Source organism: Hirundo rustica, chromosome 3, assembly GCF_015227805.2.
Source record: "Hirundo rustica isolate bHirRus1 chromosome 3, bHirRus1.pri.v3, whole genome shotgun sequence".
In the NCBI taxonomy this organism is placed as follows: domain Eukaryota; kingdom Metazoa; phylum Chordata; class Aves; order Passeriformes; family Hirundinidae; genus Hirundo; species Hirundo rustica.
Window position 1 is genome coordinate 112,171,195 of NC_053452.1, and position 17,414 is coordinate 112,188,608.

General features: G+C 37.4%; 1 protein-coding gene across 9 annotated transcripts in view; it reads left to right on the forward strand.

Moving 5' to 3' along the window:
• The window catches only part of SUPT3H (SPT3 homolog, SAGA and STAGA complex component), a 253,554-nt gene that overhangs the window by 162,393 nt on the left and 73,747 nt on the right, over positions 1 to 17,414 (forward strand). For all 9 annotated transcript variants that reach the window (XM_040058761.2, XM_040058762.2, XM_040058760.2 and 6 more), the window contains 3 exons: positions 6,670 to 6,756; positions 7,910 to 8,000; positions 9,673 to 9,809. In XM_040058761.2, the coding sequence (XP_039914695.1) occupies positions 6,670 to 6,756; positions 7,910 to 8,000; positions 9,673 to 9,809 (315 nt within the window). The remainder of the gene's footprint in view (positions 1 to 6,669; positions 6,757 to 7,909; positions 8,001 to 9,672; positions 9,810 to 17,414) is intronic.

A 17,414-nucleotide genomic window follows, 5' to 3' on the forward strand; every position in this document is an offset into this window, starting at 1 on the left:
CCCACCTGGATATAATCGGGGCCTTGGGACAGCACAGGCAGCCTTACCCACTGGACTCCCAGAGGACAAGAGCTACCAGACCTTTCTGCAAGAACACTGCTTCAACAAGACCACTTCATCTGGACTGCCACCACCACGGTTTCAGGTTGTATTCTGACTCTGTCAGTGATCTTTTGTACCATTGCATGTGTTTCATTTTATTTTACTTTTTTTTTTTTTTTTTTTTTTTTCCCTCTCCTATTAAATTGTCTTTTCTGACTTGGAGTCTCTCGCTGGTTTTGCCTTCAAGCCAGCACACTCTGTGTGACAGAAAATGGAAAAACAAGCTCTAATTTAAGAAGTTAAGCTTAAATTATTCATAAAGAAGAGATTTTTTTTTTTTAAAAGTGCTTTGATTCAAGCTCATCTTTTGCAAAGTTGAGGTATTAATTTCACTGTTTACTTGGAATTTTTTTCCCTTAGTAATCTATTTAATATAATTCTAAAGGAATCATTCTGTCTCCAATAGATGCAGAAAGTAACAGAGCCCAGGAACACAGTGCGTTTTTCCTGTTGGCCCATTCCATTACTCAGGCTAACTCCATGTAGTTTTCTAAAGGATCTATACATATTTCTGATTTTTTTTGTTCTTTTGCTTTGGTATTTTTAGAATGATTTTGTTTGCAACATGAAGAACATGAACTCAAACAAGCTGTCCATGTTCTTCCTTTGCTGTTTTTGCTCCCTCTGAGCAAAAACACCCTCTGTGTAGCTTTTTGTGTTGCATTTTTTCTACTCTGATTGTACTGAATATGTTGCTAAAAACATAAAGAACAAACTAAGAAAAATATTAAGAACTTTTCAATGATCAGAAGAAGTATGTGAGGTGTGAGCCAAATTAAGAGAGATGCTGATACCTAAATTTGTATTAGATGTTCAATTTAACAGATGGGAATATTCATAAAATATATTCATTGTACTGATGGTGTGGTAAAACTGTGTAGGCTGAGGCGCAGGACTGTTTTTTGGAGCTCCTGGGACCAACTTTCACCCAGTTTCAGTCTGAAGGCAGCTGAAGGAAGGGCTGTTTTCTCCTGTGACTCAAACTATCTGTGTTCTTAATTTTATATCAGCTGCTTGTCACCCCTGACATTGACATCATTGAGTATTGGACCTGTAGATATGTTCTTTGTGCTTTTGGAGGGAGGGAGTCCCTGGGTAACCTGCTTATTGCCAAATATGCTTTTTGGAAATTCTTTTCCAGCTGTGAGGAACTGGCTGCAGACTCCAGATCTGTATCCAGATCTAGCTTTCTGGGCTGCCTAACTGGAAATCGAGAAGGTGAGGTGAAGCAGTTGATCTTGGTTCAGGGACTTTAAGAATACAGTTTTCGTAGAGGAACAAATATGGTAAATCATATCCTTGAAACCAAGATCTCAGTAGATGGCAGGGGCTGTGGGGTGTGAACTTGTTTTTTCTTATTCTCATTATCTGTATGGACTGAGATTCACTGTATGTCAAGCATAAAATACGAGCTCTCATCAGTCTCTACAGCTCCCTGAAAGGAGGTTGAAGCCAGGTGGGGATTGGTCTCTTCTCCCAGGTAACAAGTGATAGGAAGAGATAGCCTCAAGTTGTGCCAAAGTGGGTTTGGATTGGATATTAGGAAAAGTTTCTGCAGTGAAAGAGTGGTCTCACATTGAAACAGACTGCAGGGAAGTGGTGAAGTCACCATAGCTGGAGGGATTTAGCAGATGTGTGGATGTGGCACTTGGAGACATGGTTTAGTGGTGGCCTTGGAGTGTTGGAGAAGTGGTTGGACTCTGATCCTAAAGGTATTTTCCAACCTAAAAAATTCTATGATTCCATGATTCTCTAAAACCTCAAAATGAGACACAGAGCTTTATCTTCTAGAGGTCACATATAATCAACTGGTATATTAAATGGATTTCAGTAAAAAAAACCCTTACATTTGAAACTAAATATTAAGAAGAAATTTGATTGTCTTTTATTGTGCAGATGGGCATTTTCTGGTTTAGACAGCTTGAGATGATTCAATCATGCTGGTGAACCTTTGTGCAGTGATCCTGAATCATTAGCTGTCACAGTGCTCTAACGGGCTCCATAATGTAATTATCTCCACAGGATGTGCTAAGTGCATAAAACTGACTTGTGGAAACGAATGCAGTGTTTTCCCTCTCTGTGTGTTCGGACAAGAAGCTCAGGTGTCACCATTGTAGCATGTGAGATACTACACAGAAAGTTTGAAGTGAAAACCTGTATTTACGTTTTCTATTAAGTTGCCTTCATAAAAGTATCAGGATGCTCTGTTTAGAATGTATTTACAGGATTCTATCTTAATTCAGAATATTATCTGGTAATTTTACAGTAGTACGGTTTTTACCTAGAAAAGGTGAGAAAATAGGGCATTTTAATGCATATTTAATAACACAACAACCTTCCTGCCTCTGAAAAAAATACACCCAGGTGAACTATGATCTAATTTTCTTGTATAATGAAAACAAAATCGTAGCTCCTGCAGCATTATTCTTGGCTCCCTCCAAGGCATGCAAACATCACCGTTCCAACTCCGTCCTGCAGTTTAACTGGAAGGATTATGTCACAACACAGTATGTTTGTTTTCCAGCTTTTTGTCTGTTTGTCCATCAAGATGGTTTTGTAGAAGTATCGGTGATTGTTGACTTTGGAGGTAGTGGAAGAAAAAATAATTCTGGAAGAAAGAAAAGAAGCAGACAGTCCCATTGAAGTAACTGTGCTTCTGTCACAGGAGAATGAATACTCCTTTCAACAAATCTGTAATTTGCAGAAGTTGCAAAAAGAAAATAGCCGTAAGGTGACTGTTAACATACTTCAGTTCATCCTGCCAAGAAAGTTAACTTCATAAAGTCATTAAACCTGTGATTACATTTTAAAATATTATTCCCCAGCCATTTCTTCTTAGGCTTTAAAATATAGTTACTGTACATACTACCTTCTTTGTAATGGGAAAAATTGTAAAATACACTTATTTTTCATAAACTCCTAATGATTAACAGAACTATTTGCGCTCCTATAGTTAAAATCATTTCAATGCTTCCGTTATTTAAACTTCACTTTTAGGGGTTCATAATTCTGATGTAATAAAATATATATTCATTCTCTGAGGTCTCAGACATTGTTTGCAGGTATTAGGGAATTTAGCATGTTTTTCTTAAAAAAGCTGAGTAATTTGGATTGTTTGCTGTTCTTCAATATCATCCCAAACAAAATATTTTGTAATGTGGACTTAATAATTTCAAAACTAAAAAAATTAGGAGAAGACAAGTGAGTATGTTGGAACTGCTGCAGCCCAAATTCTGTGACTGGCACTGAGGCTTGGAGAAGGGAGATGGTGGGAAATTCTTGCCATAACTGCTCCACTGCCATTTGGTAACCTCACGTATGAACAGTTCTCCAGCATTTCTATCCCACCCATCATCTGGAGCCACGGGAGCCACGGGCAGTGCTGCTCCCTGAGTGAAACCCCACGTGCTCCCACTGTAGCCAGGGGTGAGGTACCTCCTGATTTCAGGGAGCTGAGGGCTTTTCTGGAATGACAAATGCTCGAGTGCTTGGAGATGGATCAGTTCTTTGGCACAGCTTCCTGAATTCCCTGTTCATCATCTAATGACTCAACAAGGCCTTCAGCTCCGGAAATTCAGGAATCGGGGCTTATTGCGTATTAATGGCAACTCTGGGACGGTCAAATAAGACAGTTTGTTATAACACTAATTATAGCAAAGCACTCACGTTGTGGTTTGAATGAGTCAATTATGTGTGTGTTAAACTATAAATACATCTTCCCCCCAGCCTCAGCTGTGTGGGACGTAATTTTTATTTAATTGCTTGGATACATATTTACCTGAGCATACCCTGGTTTCCCAGGTAAATATGTGTACCAATGCAGAGCTCATTATGGTCTGTTTGGATAAATAATCCATATTTTATAACTGTACGGGAAGTAATTATTTTTGTACTTTGCTTTCTTTAAGCCAAAGAAATTAAATGCTGTGTGTCCATTCCTTAAAATAAAATAGATGCAGAAGTCAAGGCAATATGAGAATAAAGTTTTCATTGTTTTGGTAGGAACTGAGGATATTATTCCAGATTTTGATTTTTGTCTTTAGCCCAGAATAACTCCATTAAAGTAAACACTGTTATTCAGGATTTACTTAGATGCAAATGGGACGTGAATTTGGCCTTTGCTCCTTACTTTCCCTTTATTCATCACAAGGTTCCTGCGAAGAGCTCACACACAACCTTCGCTATAAATGTCATTGTCACGTGTTTATCATTTGGAAAAATAAGGTATTTCAGCTATATATGGAAATTAACATACCTGAACTTCATGTCTTAGAAAGTCATGGATTGGAAGAAGCCAAGAGATCATCTTTGTGCATGTTTGGGAACCAGGGCGTGCTTTCCCTTTGGATATTTCTGCCATTGTTTTGCATGATATTTGGGAAAGCTGTGTTGTGTTATCACCGTGCTAAGGTCAGGTTTTCTAACACTTTTAAGCTCAGTGGGGCCAAAGTCAGCCTTGGCATAAATCCATTAGCTGCAATAGATTTACACCAGAGAGGAATATTGGCTCGTTCTTGGTATTTTTTTTTTTTTATCAAACTCTATATTTTATGTTAGAAACATAAGTAGCTTGCGTGCCCTCAAACTAATCAGAATAAGAAACAGTTTTGCTTATGCCAAAAAATGGAGCTATCGTTTTTCACATTCTTACATTTTTCAAGTGAGATTATATTACTGTGACTTCGGAATTCCTGAAATCTCTCTGGTCTCGGTGACTGCAAAGGCCAAGAGAGGGTTCCAAGGGGAAAATGTGAACCTCTTCATGCAGTATGTTTTGTGTTGTGCGTACCAGATACAGTTAACGTTTTGTGTGCCTGTGATTAGTGTGGAAAAAAATTAATGCAGTCCAGTATTATGATTTATGGACTGAATCTTTTGCCCACTGAATACTTGCCAAAGTGAAAATTCCCCCCCTTTCCCCTTCTTTGGTTATTAGAAACAGCTACTGTTTTTGTTGATCTTTTTAACTTCTGAATAGGCCTATTTCAAGTCATAGCAGCATGGGACCTCAGATTAATAATATACTTATTCAGCCAGTGATACTGAGTGAAACCGTTGCTAGTGTGAGTATGAAGGATAGGATTTCTTTAAATTATTTTCAGGTGCATTAATGCATTTCTAAAGAAGAATATAGAGCTATTTGAACATAAATTAAATTGCTGTTTATTGATCATGTTACAGGTGTGTATGAATAAAATATCAAGAATTTTTGAAAGTGTCTCTTCTTTTGATGACTTTCGTGCAGTGCTCACTGTCAGTTTTACATCAGAGGGTTAACAAGGCTAAGGGAAGAAAGACTTAGAATTAAAGCTGGTTTTTGGAATATGTTTTTTAATTTATACGATAAAGTGTGAAGCGTCCCTTCTATCTCAGTTGATACAGCATTATGTTTTATGCTGAAACTGCTTGTCCACAGAGGCAGTAGATTCTCCATCCCTGGAAAAATGGATGAGGCTCTGAGCAACCGGGTCTAGTTGAATGTCTCTGCCCATTACAGGGGTAGGACTAGATGACCTTTCAAAATTCCTTCCAACCCGTTCTGTGATTCCGTGGTGATCTTATGCCAGAGCAAAAGGCTTGTGAGGTGAAAGGAACAAATCCCGTTGCCTCCTTTTGTGCATTTGGGTTGAACCTCCTTAGCCCTGCATTTTGATAAGCATCAGCTGTGCAGATAACCCAGGTTACCAGGTTTCTAACCCTGTTCGGGTGTCGTGTAAAAACTGAAATTTCCTTCACCTACCGAAAGCTGATATACTTAGTCCTTTACAAAGAGATTTTTTGCTCTTTACACCACAAACTGTGGCATTTGAGTCCTTTGTAGGCACTGTCACAACGGATGTGAGGGCAGTCCATTGCTTCACACTCCTTTGGCCACCTGTTACCAATTTTTGGGTTATTCCTTGTTCAGTCCCACCTTTATCACTTTCACAGCTGAATGGCCTGGTCTGCTCAGTAGGGTTTTTCAATTCCTTTATTAATAGAGTCAGTGTTTCCTATCAATTAATTTTCTTTCTCCCAAATTAAATAAGAGCATTCCTAAAAAAGTTCTCCATGTGAGTCTGGTTTGCACTAATGCTAAGTCAAGTAGGGGTAGAGTTTCTTTCAAAAAATACTTATGTAAGCTGTTTAAAATTAATATTTGTTATTCTAAAAAATTGGGAGAGGGATCAGCTGCTCTTCCGCAGTTGCAGATAAAGTGCTATGGCAAGAATTTGGCATTTTTACATTGCCTGAGAGAATTATATGTTCATTTTCTGTGCTAAGAGAAGAAGAAAAAAGGGCAACAGGACTTTTTAAAAGCAATCATTTTTAAATATAAACAAAAAAGCTTTTTCTTGAGATTTGTCAAAGGTCTTTCAGGCTTTTCATAAAATAGTTATTCACTTCTTGGCAAACAAGACTCGAGTGAGTGACACCTTTGAGAGTCCCAGCTTGTGTTTTAATGCACAGCTTGTATTTTGCTATGGACGACCATACAAAATATTATCTTAATTTATTTAAAAAAAACCCCAGTGAATAAAGTTTTTAGCCCTGAAAAGGCCATCCTAATTTATTCATTTATTTTAGTTGCAGCAAGCAGCTGAAGTTTCTCAGATGAGAGGAGCTCGAGTCATCTCTGCTGAAGATCTCCTGTTCTTAATGCGCAAAGATAAGGTACAGTAATTAGACAGAAATTTCTTATTTTATGTAGTCAGCTGCTTATTGTGTTTTCAAGTGCTTTCTTAACCTATGTGATGGAATCCATGATCATGAATAGCTTTATTTAAACGTATAGCTGCTCGGCAATTGTATTTGATCAAGCATGTTATAATTATTCTGTATTATCTGAAATAATAATTGCTTTTTTCCTACAGCTTCAGTTATCAATTGATTTTTTTTTTCCCACAAAGCTTTTGGCTAAATAATGTATCTTAGAGCTCAAAACAATTTCTTAATAGGATAAAAATATTGATCCCTATACTTTATTTCCCTTTAATTAAAAATCAATCATTCTAATTTCCCCCTGGTTATGAAGGGTGTCAGTGTAACATTTGACAATGTGACCGTTACAGTTTTGTCACAGACTGTCTATAAATCCTCTTTATTTTTATTTTATAATATTTTTTCTGTGTTTTATCCCACTAAAATCTCCAAATTCAGGTATGGCCATGCTTTCTCTGGATAATAAGTGGAGCAGGTCAACAAGGGAAAAGAATTATTTTCTCTCCCAAATTTAATAATTATTAAAATAAATATAAACTATTTTAAGTACATTGTTTATTCTTCCTTTATGTCCTTTTTTTCCTTACTTCCCCTCTTTCTCTCACCCTTTTCTCTCCTTTGTTTTCCTTTACTCATTTGACAGGTGAAACTGAATGACCCAAACCATTTCAAAAGTAAACCCCACTAAAACACGAAAATAAATTGCAGTTTCTTTATCTGATAAAAGGTGTAAGGCTGTACTGAAAACAGCGGTTGATATAGAGTCAAAGTTCATGGAAATGTGCATTTCTAGCCTAGAGTTTCCAAAGTAAGCAAACGTTCTGGAGAGCCATAAAGAGGCCCGATACATGAATTTCTCCTTTCTGAAAGTCAAAGTCATTTCTGACTCGCAGCAAAGTACCAAGGAGCTCAAATAAATAATATTTAATGTGAAGTTGCTGCTGTCCTGAGATACTTTCTATGCATGGATTTTCTTCAGAATTTAAAATGACAAATATTTTAAATATTTACTCTGCTACACATTTGTATGTTTGTGTGTTACAAAGTTTATTAAATAAGAAATAACTATGTAATAGTCATTAATACAGATCTTTTTTTCTTATAGAAGAAGCTTCAAAGGCTACTTAAATACATGTTTTTTCGCGACTACAAATCTAAAATTGTCAAAGGAATAGAAGAAGATGACCTCCTCGAAGGTAGAAAAAAAGAAATTACTCAATTTGGGAGAGTCTTATGTCTTGTAAAAGTGCTGAGCAGCTCAATGCTAAATATTAATGTTTTGCTTGTTAGTTAGAGACACAAAAACAGTCTCTTTAGAGGAATTGTGCTGAAAATCTCTGCTTTTCAATTTGAAATATGTAAGCATTTGCATCTACCATCCAGATGAACAGTAAGACTTTAATGTCAGAGCTCTGTTGAAGGAAGAAACTGCTGCTGATTAAATGGCTAATTGATTTCACCGTCTGTATTTTAAATGCACCACCTGCAATTGAATGGACATTTGTTAAATTATTATCAAAAGGTTTTGACATGCTTTAAAAAAAAACCCTTATAATTTGAAGTCACTGAAAACTAATATATGACGTGGGTATTTTTTTTTTTCAGTGTGGTTTAACATTTTATACTTATAATCTGTAGTTTAAATAATAGGAAACACTTTTTTTTCTGCATTCCATAAGGAAGTCACAGTTTTTATAACCAATGCATGTAAAGGAAAAGCTCTTTGAATTAAAAATATATTAATTTATGGCATATAGTTTCCTGGTTTAAAGTTTTGTTGATTTATATTGATATTAGGACTAACATTTCCATTGTAAAAAGTTGTTAAAACTTATCATGGCAAATCTAAACCTTACCATACTGTTGTAACATCTAGCCATGTCCATACACAACTTTCTGTATTAAACTTACTTCCTTTCTCAGAGCCTTTTATTATTTTTTTCCCATACAATGAATTCCTTGTGTTTGGCTCCTCTGAGCATCCACATTGATGCTAGGTAAACATTGTACTTCTTGCTCTGACTTCCATCAACCTGTGGATAAGTTTTTGTGAGCTCATTTGAGATTTAATTTGCCTGTGGCATTTTATTTTTGTGTTTCTTGTGTGCAAGCAATCTGGCAGTACAGCTTCTTACCTGGCAGGTTTGGGGTTTTAATACTTTAGCTTGTGTCACTAGTTAAAGCAAATAAACAATCCCTCTAAGTGTTTTCGATGTTCATGAAATGCTTCCTAAAGGCAGTTTGTCCTAGAATTAAAGAATGCCTTTTCTAGCGGGTTTTGATAATTAAAGCAAATAATTTTCTTTTGTGTTAATGCCTTTATAACTGCTCTGCTGTTTAGAACAACAGAGATCATCTTGCCAACATTCTCCAGGTTTTACTGCAGAGCAATGATCCATCGCCCCTGGAATTGCATCTTAATGGTCGTGTTAGGGTTTGCTTGAGGCAGTAGGTAATGAGGATGTTCTGCATATGCTCAGGGAAGAACATTTCCTCTATATATTCTGCTCTCTGGCTCAAGTTCTTTCTCCCAAAGAGGGATTGTTTCCTTCACAGCAGTGTCCACTGTGGATTCTTTGGTGAGAAGTAGTGATATATGGGCAGCAGATTAGTTTTCTCTAGATTTTGAAAAACTACTTGGTTATACTAAGAGATAATGAAGATGATGTTTTGCTGTTACTGGAGCAGAGAAGAGCAGAGCAGTGACATCACCGTGTTCAGGTAGCACAGCTTGAGTGCAGGGCACAATAAGAACAGGCCTTTTGTGCTCAGTGCTGCTTCTAAAACGTGTCACTCTGAAGGACAGTGGGTGATGTTTGGAGGAGCCAAATAGGTTAAGTTTGTTGTTCTTTGCTTGTCTTTGTGAAGACAAATTCAACAGCAATAACACCAACAAGCGGCAGAAGCTGGCCCAAGACTTTCTCAACTCCATTGACCAGACTGGAGAGCTCTTGGCCATGTTTGAGGATGATGAGATTGATGATGTCAAGCAGGAGCGGATGGAGGTAATTCTTTCCTTTTACTGATACCCAGCAGAGAAACTGTGAAACATTTAATACATCATGCTGGTCTGATGCTTTTTTCATGCTGCACATTAAATCATTGTTACATGTTTTTTCTTTTGCCCAGATGGTCTAAAGAAATCCCATTTCCATATTTTTCCTATTCCTTCAAATGTTTCTTGATATCTGCATACACATGCTGAGAAAGAAGATTACGGAAGGGTAGTTATGGATCTTCCTGTCTGCTGCGTATTTTTATTTCCTTCCAGTAGAAAGCAAATTCTATTTATAAACATTCCATGCAGATTTTTTACAACAATATTTTCCTTTTTCATTATTTATCTTCTTAGCAAATTGTTTCAATAGCTTTTGAAGACTCTTCATATAACACAGCTTAAAGATGAAATTAAAATATTCTGTACAAACATGCTTAAGTATAAACTCTTTTCTCCATCCTTTCCAGTCCTATTTTTTGTTCTATGTAGTTATGAAAAATTTTATCTACATTAAAAAATGCAGTGCTACGTGACTCCCATAAAGCTCGGCGGGACTGAGAAGCAGGGTAGCTGTGTTAGCAGGGAAGTCTGTGTTTTTGACTAATTTTCTGTGGGTGGGCAGGATTACCCTGGTTTTTTGGTAATCTGGTACACAGTGAATGCATAGAAGATTCCTTCACCCTTCTTTATGCTCAATTGCTCAGTTCTTCCTCATGTTTTCTGTAGGCAGCTGGATGTCAAGGGAAAAATTGTGCTGGGAGCACACACACAATTCCAGAGAATTATTTGAGCAAATTTCCATCCACTTTCACACATCAAATAGTGGACAGGACTGTTGGAAAATTGATATTTGTAGAGTGATTTCTACATTCTTTCAGTGCTGGAAGGTGCAGACTTTGGTTTGAGTTTCCTTTCAATGCTGAGCTTCATTTCACTTTCAGGATTTCATGGAAAATTCTAAGAAATAATGGAATTTTTTTCTGTGCTAATTGTAATTCTTCTTTGTTTCTTCTTAATGAAACCTCTTTTCAGAGCTGTAGCATTCCCAATCTGCTTTTTGCTCCTTTCTGCCCTGCAATGGGAAGAAATCAAAACATACTGAAGAACCACTTCTCTCTAAGAATTTGGTTAGGAAGAAGTCCCATTTCCCCCCAGTTGAGAATTTGTGTCATTGAACAGTTGTACCCAACCACTGTTTGTATTTTGGAAACCGGTGATTTCTTTTTTTTAACCTCTTATTTATTTATGCAAAATGTTATGTTTTGCATAAAGGCAGGCAAATCCTTTGAGCTTGTACACACAGAAATAGATAACAGCATTCTTCTGAATGAATGGGTTATGTGCTTGAGTTTGCACTCTCTTCTGTTCTTCTAGTATAGTATTTTTCTGGTCTAAAGAACTACAGAAATTGATAAAAGTATGAAGTTTTCTGTTGTAGACAATTGCAAATCTGAATCTGCGTTTGTCCATCAAGGAATGTGTGTCAGTAATCAAATATTTGCCTTTCATCTGACTATATGTTTTGGTTTTTATTACTAGACTGTAATTAATGAACTGTAGTGTGTGTGTGTATTATATATAAAAAGTAATTCTCTCTATTGCTTGACTTCATTATGTTTCGTGAACATGCCCAAAAAAAAAAGAAAAGAAAATCAAGATCTTATTTTAGAACACATTCATGAATTATATACAGGTATGACACCAGTGCTGTCTATTTGCTTTCTTATTAGTCTCTAAAACTAATGACAAAATATGAAAGACTGTTTGAAACATGCTACTCAGAATGTTCTACATGTTTTTGCTTTGTTTTGTTTGGGATTTTGTTGTCACTTTGAGGTGGGTGGAAAGGAATCAAAGATAGCAGGAAATGTGATCCATTCCTAAAGGAAGAGTTGTTAGTGGATGGGCCAATCTCCTGTATCACATTTTCTTCAGTAGATTGTTTAATCCACACTAAATTCTGGAGGAAATCCAATAGACAATTTAACAGGGTTTTTTAAGGAATTAGTGTACTTAAATTATGAACTGCAATCTAAGGGCAGTGTTCCTTTTAGGTATCAATTACCTCAGAAATATGTAGTTATCTTGGTTTGGACAACCGTAAATGATTTCAGTTCCACTTTGCCTTGGGCCAAAATCATGCTAAGCTGTCCAGAGTAGATGATAAACATATTATTTCTGATGTCATTATGGGCTAAACAGGATATGATTGTTTAGCAGTATGGTTTCAGTTATAATACAAAATGCAAATATTGTTTATACTCATTCCTTTTAAAGTATTTCATAAAATTAGAGCTAAGCCTTCATGTTATTGCCTGCAGTGCTGTGAGGTCTATTCCATATCTGCACCACGGAGGAGTCAGGAAAGCTCTGAGCCACTTTGGGACATTACCAAAGGAGAACAAACAGTTCTAACAAACAATTTCAAACTTCTTTGACTGAAATACAGCCACCAGCACTGTCATATTAAAAACAAAGGACACTCATCTAGGATTGTACGTAGAATTTACTGAGATATCCCATGGTTTCAATTTGAAGCAAAGGGACCATCTCTGGAACAGTGATATCAGCAATGTGCAGAGACACTGATCCAAGGTGTAATACCCTTAAAATACAGGGCAGAAATGAAAACAAATTTCACACTACTTTGTGTGATATTATTGTATCAATACATTGTGATAAGATGACTTTTTATAAAAACTGCAATAATAACATTAAGTAGAGGCAAACCAGCCAACTGTATTGGCAAAATCAAAACAAAGTAAAAACTGGAATAGCACCTCTGTGTTACTTCGTAGCAGTTACTGTCCTGCTCTCCTGAGGCAGCAGTGAAGCACCAGTGAAATGCTTTTCCTCAGAGTAAGAACATTCATAGATGGAAAAAGTGATTCTCATTCCTGGATGTAAGTGAACTATGCATGGGAAGGTGAGATGTATCATAGAACTGGTCTTCATAATGTGGGCCAGTCTCTTGAGAATAACATATGTGATGGCAATCCACCCACACTCCTTTTTTTGTTGCACAGGTTGGGCTGTGGAATAGCCAGACCTGGTGGTGTTTGGGAATTCAACTTCCCTTCCTTTACCTGTTGTATGACAGAATTCACAGTAACTGACGCCTTGCAAGAGGATGGCAGTTTGGCTTTCCTCTGTCTCTTAAAAATCATTTAGAGAGGAGAGGTGATACTCCTGTGGGATATGGCTGAATTGGTGGGTCAAAAAGGCCTGTTAATTTAAAATCTTTGAATTTTTTCTTATTTTGCCATTTGAGTAGACTTGGAGCTTTGGGTGCGTGTGTCCTTATGTTGCTCCTCTGAACCTCTCAGGTTCCTGACCATAGTTAAACCAGGTGCAGGTTTGGCTGTGATTTTGTGAATGGTAACTTCATTTCTGCTGTTTTTTTTCCTGTGAGAACCACTACCATATTCTCCGTGTCATGTCATGAAATCAAGTGTAGCTATTTAAAAACTTCAGTCAACATCACTGCAAAGCTGACACCTCTCTCATTCTGTAAATACCCATTTTTACCATTTGTTTTTAGCTTTAATGCTCCCTCCCCCCAAGAAAAAGTCTTCCCATCAGAAGTCTGGACTGGCACACAAAAGAGTTCCTAGAGCATCATGCTGTGAGTGCTCTGTTTCACTTCTGTTCCCATAGGATTAGAAAAACACCATTCATCTGTCCCTCTGACTGCTAGTTTAGGGATATATTTCCAACACCCACATGTTATATGGCAGTAGTTCAGTTGCAGTAGCTACCATAATGCTTTCATAGTACATTGCAAGTTTGAATAAACAGTGGAGGGAAAATAACTTCCCTGCAAGAAAAGACTGCCTTAAAGCAGGCTTGAAGCCAGCAAAATGGTAAAAAACTAAGTTAAATCCCTACTTTCTGATTTTTTTGCAGAGAGGTTGGAACTAGATGATCTTTAAGGTTGCTTCCAACACAAACTATCCTGTGATTTTATGATTCTGTGAATTCAGGTTTGTTGTCCTATGAGTTGCATTAGATATTAAAAACTGCAGATACCTATTTTTATTCTAAGAGGTTTGTTGTGGATGTCACTTTTTTTAGTGCTGCTCACCAGTGTTCTTGTCTTAGTGGGAAATCCCTAAAGCTCATAGCAATGCAATGAGTCCTGTGCAAGTGATGGTAGATTACATTAAAGTATAGGTAGAATATGTAGGGTTTTTCCGTTTTTTAATCAATCCTGTTTAATTTTGTCTTCATTGAGACACAGTTAATTGATATTTGCACATGACCCCTGAACACACCAATCTGCATCTTGAGGTACAAGTAATTGTGCTCTGGAAGTTCACTCTGTTTCACTGTTAGGTATATGGTGGGCTTGAAATGTATTATTAAACTAGACAGTGACCAAGAAGATTCTTTCCTGCTGGAGCATCAGCAGCAGCTTTTGAGTGATCACACTTTGACCTGAACCAGGTCATGTTGTCCCAAACAATGTCCAACTCTGGGGCCCTCAACACAGGGAGACAAGGACCTGTTGGAGAGGAGACCATGAAGATGCTCTGAGGGCTGGAGCACCTTTCCTGTGGAGCCAGGCTGGGAGAGCTGGGAGGGTCTAGCCTGAAGAAGGCTCTAGGGAACCTTAGAGCCCCTTCCTGAGCCTAAAGTGCTTCAGGAAAGCTGGAGAGGAACTTCAGGAGTGCCAGGACAAGGGGGAATGGCTTTAAACTAAAGGAGGGTTGATTTAGATTAGATATAAGGAAGAAGCTTTTTACAGTAAGGGTGGTGAGGCACTGGCTCAGGTTGCCCAGAAACATTCAGTGTGAGGTTGGACGGGGTTCTGAACAATCTGATCTGGTGGAAAATATCTGTGTTCACTGCAGGGCAGAGGGACTAGGTGCCCTTTGAAGGTCCCTTCCAACCCAAAACATTCTATGACTGTAAACTCCTGGGGGGCAGCAGAGGCCAGGAGCTCTCCGCACCACACAGTTTGGATGCGGCCACTCTCTTAGAAGAGCATTAGCATGGACAGAGGTTGCTCTGTGGTGATTGCCCTCGGACACAGGGCATGGACTTGGGGTCCTTTAATTAAGAGAGTGAAAATTGGAGGGCATAAATGAGAAATAAACAACTCTGAGCTCTTCTTTTCAGAGTGGATCTGAGAGATGTGGTTGAAGTTCTCAAATTCATTATACAAATTTGGAAAAAATGTACAGAGAAAATAAGCAGGAAGTGGTTTGGGAAGAACTCTGAGACTTTTTAGTACCACTGGGCTCATTTTGCCTCACTAGCCAAAGTTATGCCAGTGCTGGCGAGGGGAGGTCATGACTCTTTAGGGAGTATCTGTTCCTGCAGGGTGTATCAGTAACAAACTGAAATTTGATTTAAAGCTCATATGGAAAGTAGAGACAACACACACTTAATAGAAACTGTATGCTGGAAGACAAACTAAGTTGTTTTCTTTTATAAAGCATCGAATCTCAGTGCGTGTCTCTTTTGCTCTCTGATAATATACCTAGTTTTCTTCTTAAATAACTGTTTTTTACTTCCTTGCTGATATCAGATTCTTGTTGACAGAATCTTTGGATTTAGTTGAGTGTTGGCTTCTGTTCACAATATTGTGCCCAAATATAATAAATTACTAATTTTTAGAATCACAGTGTATTAACCTTAAACCTTCTCCGATTTAAACAGCTACACCTTAGGAAAGAATGCATCCTTGGGTAAGATTTGATAAAAACCCTGTGGGGTTTTTGTGCTGTTCTTTACCAAACATTGTCAAGTATGGGCAAAGGGGTACCAGTGGCAGGACTGCCATACCATTAAATCCCTTAAATCTTACATTCTTTATGAGCTAAATATTTGCAGCCCTAAATGAAAACCAGTACCTCACCTGTGAGTCCCAGCCAAGGAAGAGTAGAAAAGCATTTATGGTGGCTAAATAATGTACTCAAAGAGGAGTGGGAAAGTTCATAAGCATCCTGATACAGTGTGCAGACAAGACCAGGATCTCATTTTCCCACTCCCTTAAGCTGTTTTGAGAGCTCAGTTCATCACTTCCACAAGCTGGGCTGAATTTCACTTATTGGTTTGAATTTCACTCACCTGCCTAAAAGTTTAAACATCCTAGAAACTTAGGCTGACTTCTGTACTCAGAAGTGAGAGGGAAACAATCCAGGGGGAAGTTAATTTCTTAGATCATAGGGGAAAAGGATTTTTTTTTCTTTTTATTCCTAGAAACATCTAAGTTACATTTAAGTGTAGTTCATCAGATGTTAAGAAAAACACTTCCAGTGTTTCTGGGATGATTCTCTTTAGAGACTCAAGATCCATGTGTACTTTGGGGCCTTGATGATACCAAAAAACCCCTGCAATCATAAAATAGACTTTAGGGTCACACCAGCTCCCTATACACTGTCTACTGCTTTTGATTTACATAAATGACAAAATTAAAAAGAACTTAGATGAAGCATCAATCAACAAAAAAACTTTTTTTCTCTAGGCAATGGCTTTTTTTTTTTGCAGTACTGCAAAATGGAACTTAGGAATGCAAATATAAAAGGAATTAATTCCACTGCATCAGTCCACCCAGTGTTTCCAGATGAGTGCAAAGCACAACTGGTAGCAACTCAACTCTAAATTTGCTGTCTTGGCATCAAAGTACCTGTTTGCATTATTTGGTATAAAAGTAGGCCTGGTGGTATTAATGGTTTCTCTGATTACACGTTGCTTGGGAATGTTTGGGATAGTAGGAAAGTGCTGTTTCTCTTGGGCAGTGGTTGAATTGGTTAAAAGTAAACAGAAAATAAACAGAAACAGTTTTTCATTATTATCTATATGTCTGTAAAATTTGTGTCATTCTCTTTGGAATGGGAAAAAGCCCTTGAGTGGAAAAGATTTCTTTTTACAGCCAGTATCAATAGGCTTTTTACGCTGCTAAATCTAACATTATTGGCTTTTTCTCACATTGGGGTTGCTTGCTATGGTTTCATAGACTGGCCCGTTTGTTTCGGTTTTCAGTCGTGGGGTTTTTGAGCATTTTAGTGAATGTTGCTCATACTGCAAATCTAGGCAGCTTTGCTGGGAGGGCAAGGTGCTATTTGCTTTTCTGTCTTTTAGTTCTTTGAGTGTTTTTTTGCCACTGTTTGCTTTCTCTGAGGAAGAGGTAGATTCGGGACTCTTGTATTTTTGACACCCAAATGACTGTGTCTCAAATTTTGGAAGGAAACTTTATATATATATATTATTTATATCTGTGATTAAATGTAGACACACATGCTTACAAACAGTATTTCTACGGAGCATTTGATCAGGAGCCAAATACAAGACAAGAAAAACATTCTCCTTCTGAATATATTTTAACATGTGTTTAACATGTTTGTTGCTTAGTTCTACTAAACACCCTGGATTTGTACTCACAACAGATTGGTTTTTATGAAAACTTTGGAGAAATCAATGATTCTGAAGTCTGATAAAGGTCCCGTTGGTAGAAGGTTATTAAAACTCCTGTCGTAAGTTAAAGTAATTAAATTTGTGCTAAGAGCGATTTGTATTTTGGAGGTTGTTTAGAGGTGCAGTAATGCAAGTCTTGTCTACAAGACAGGATATAACTCAGATACTTTGAACCTTTACATAGCAAATT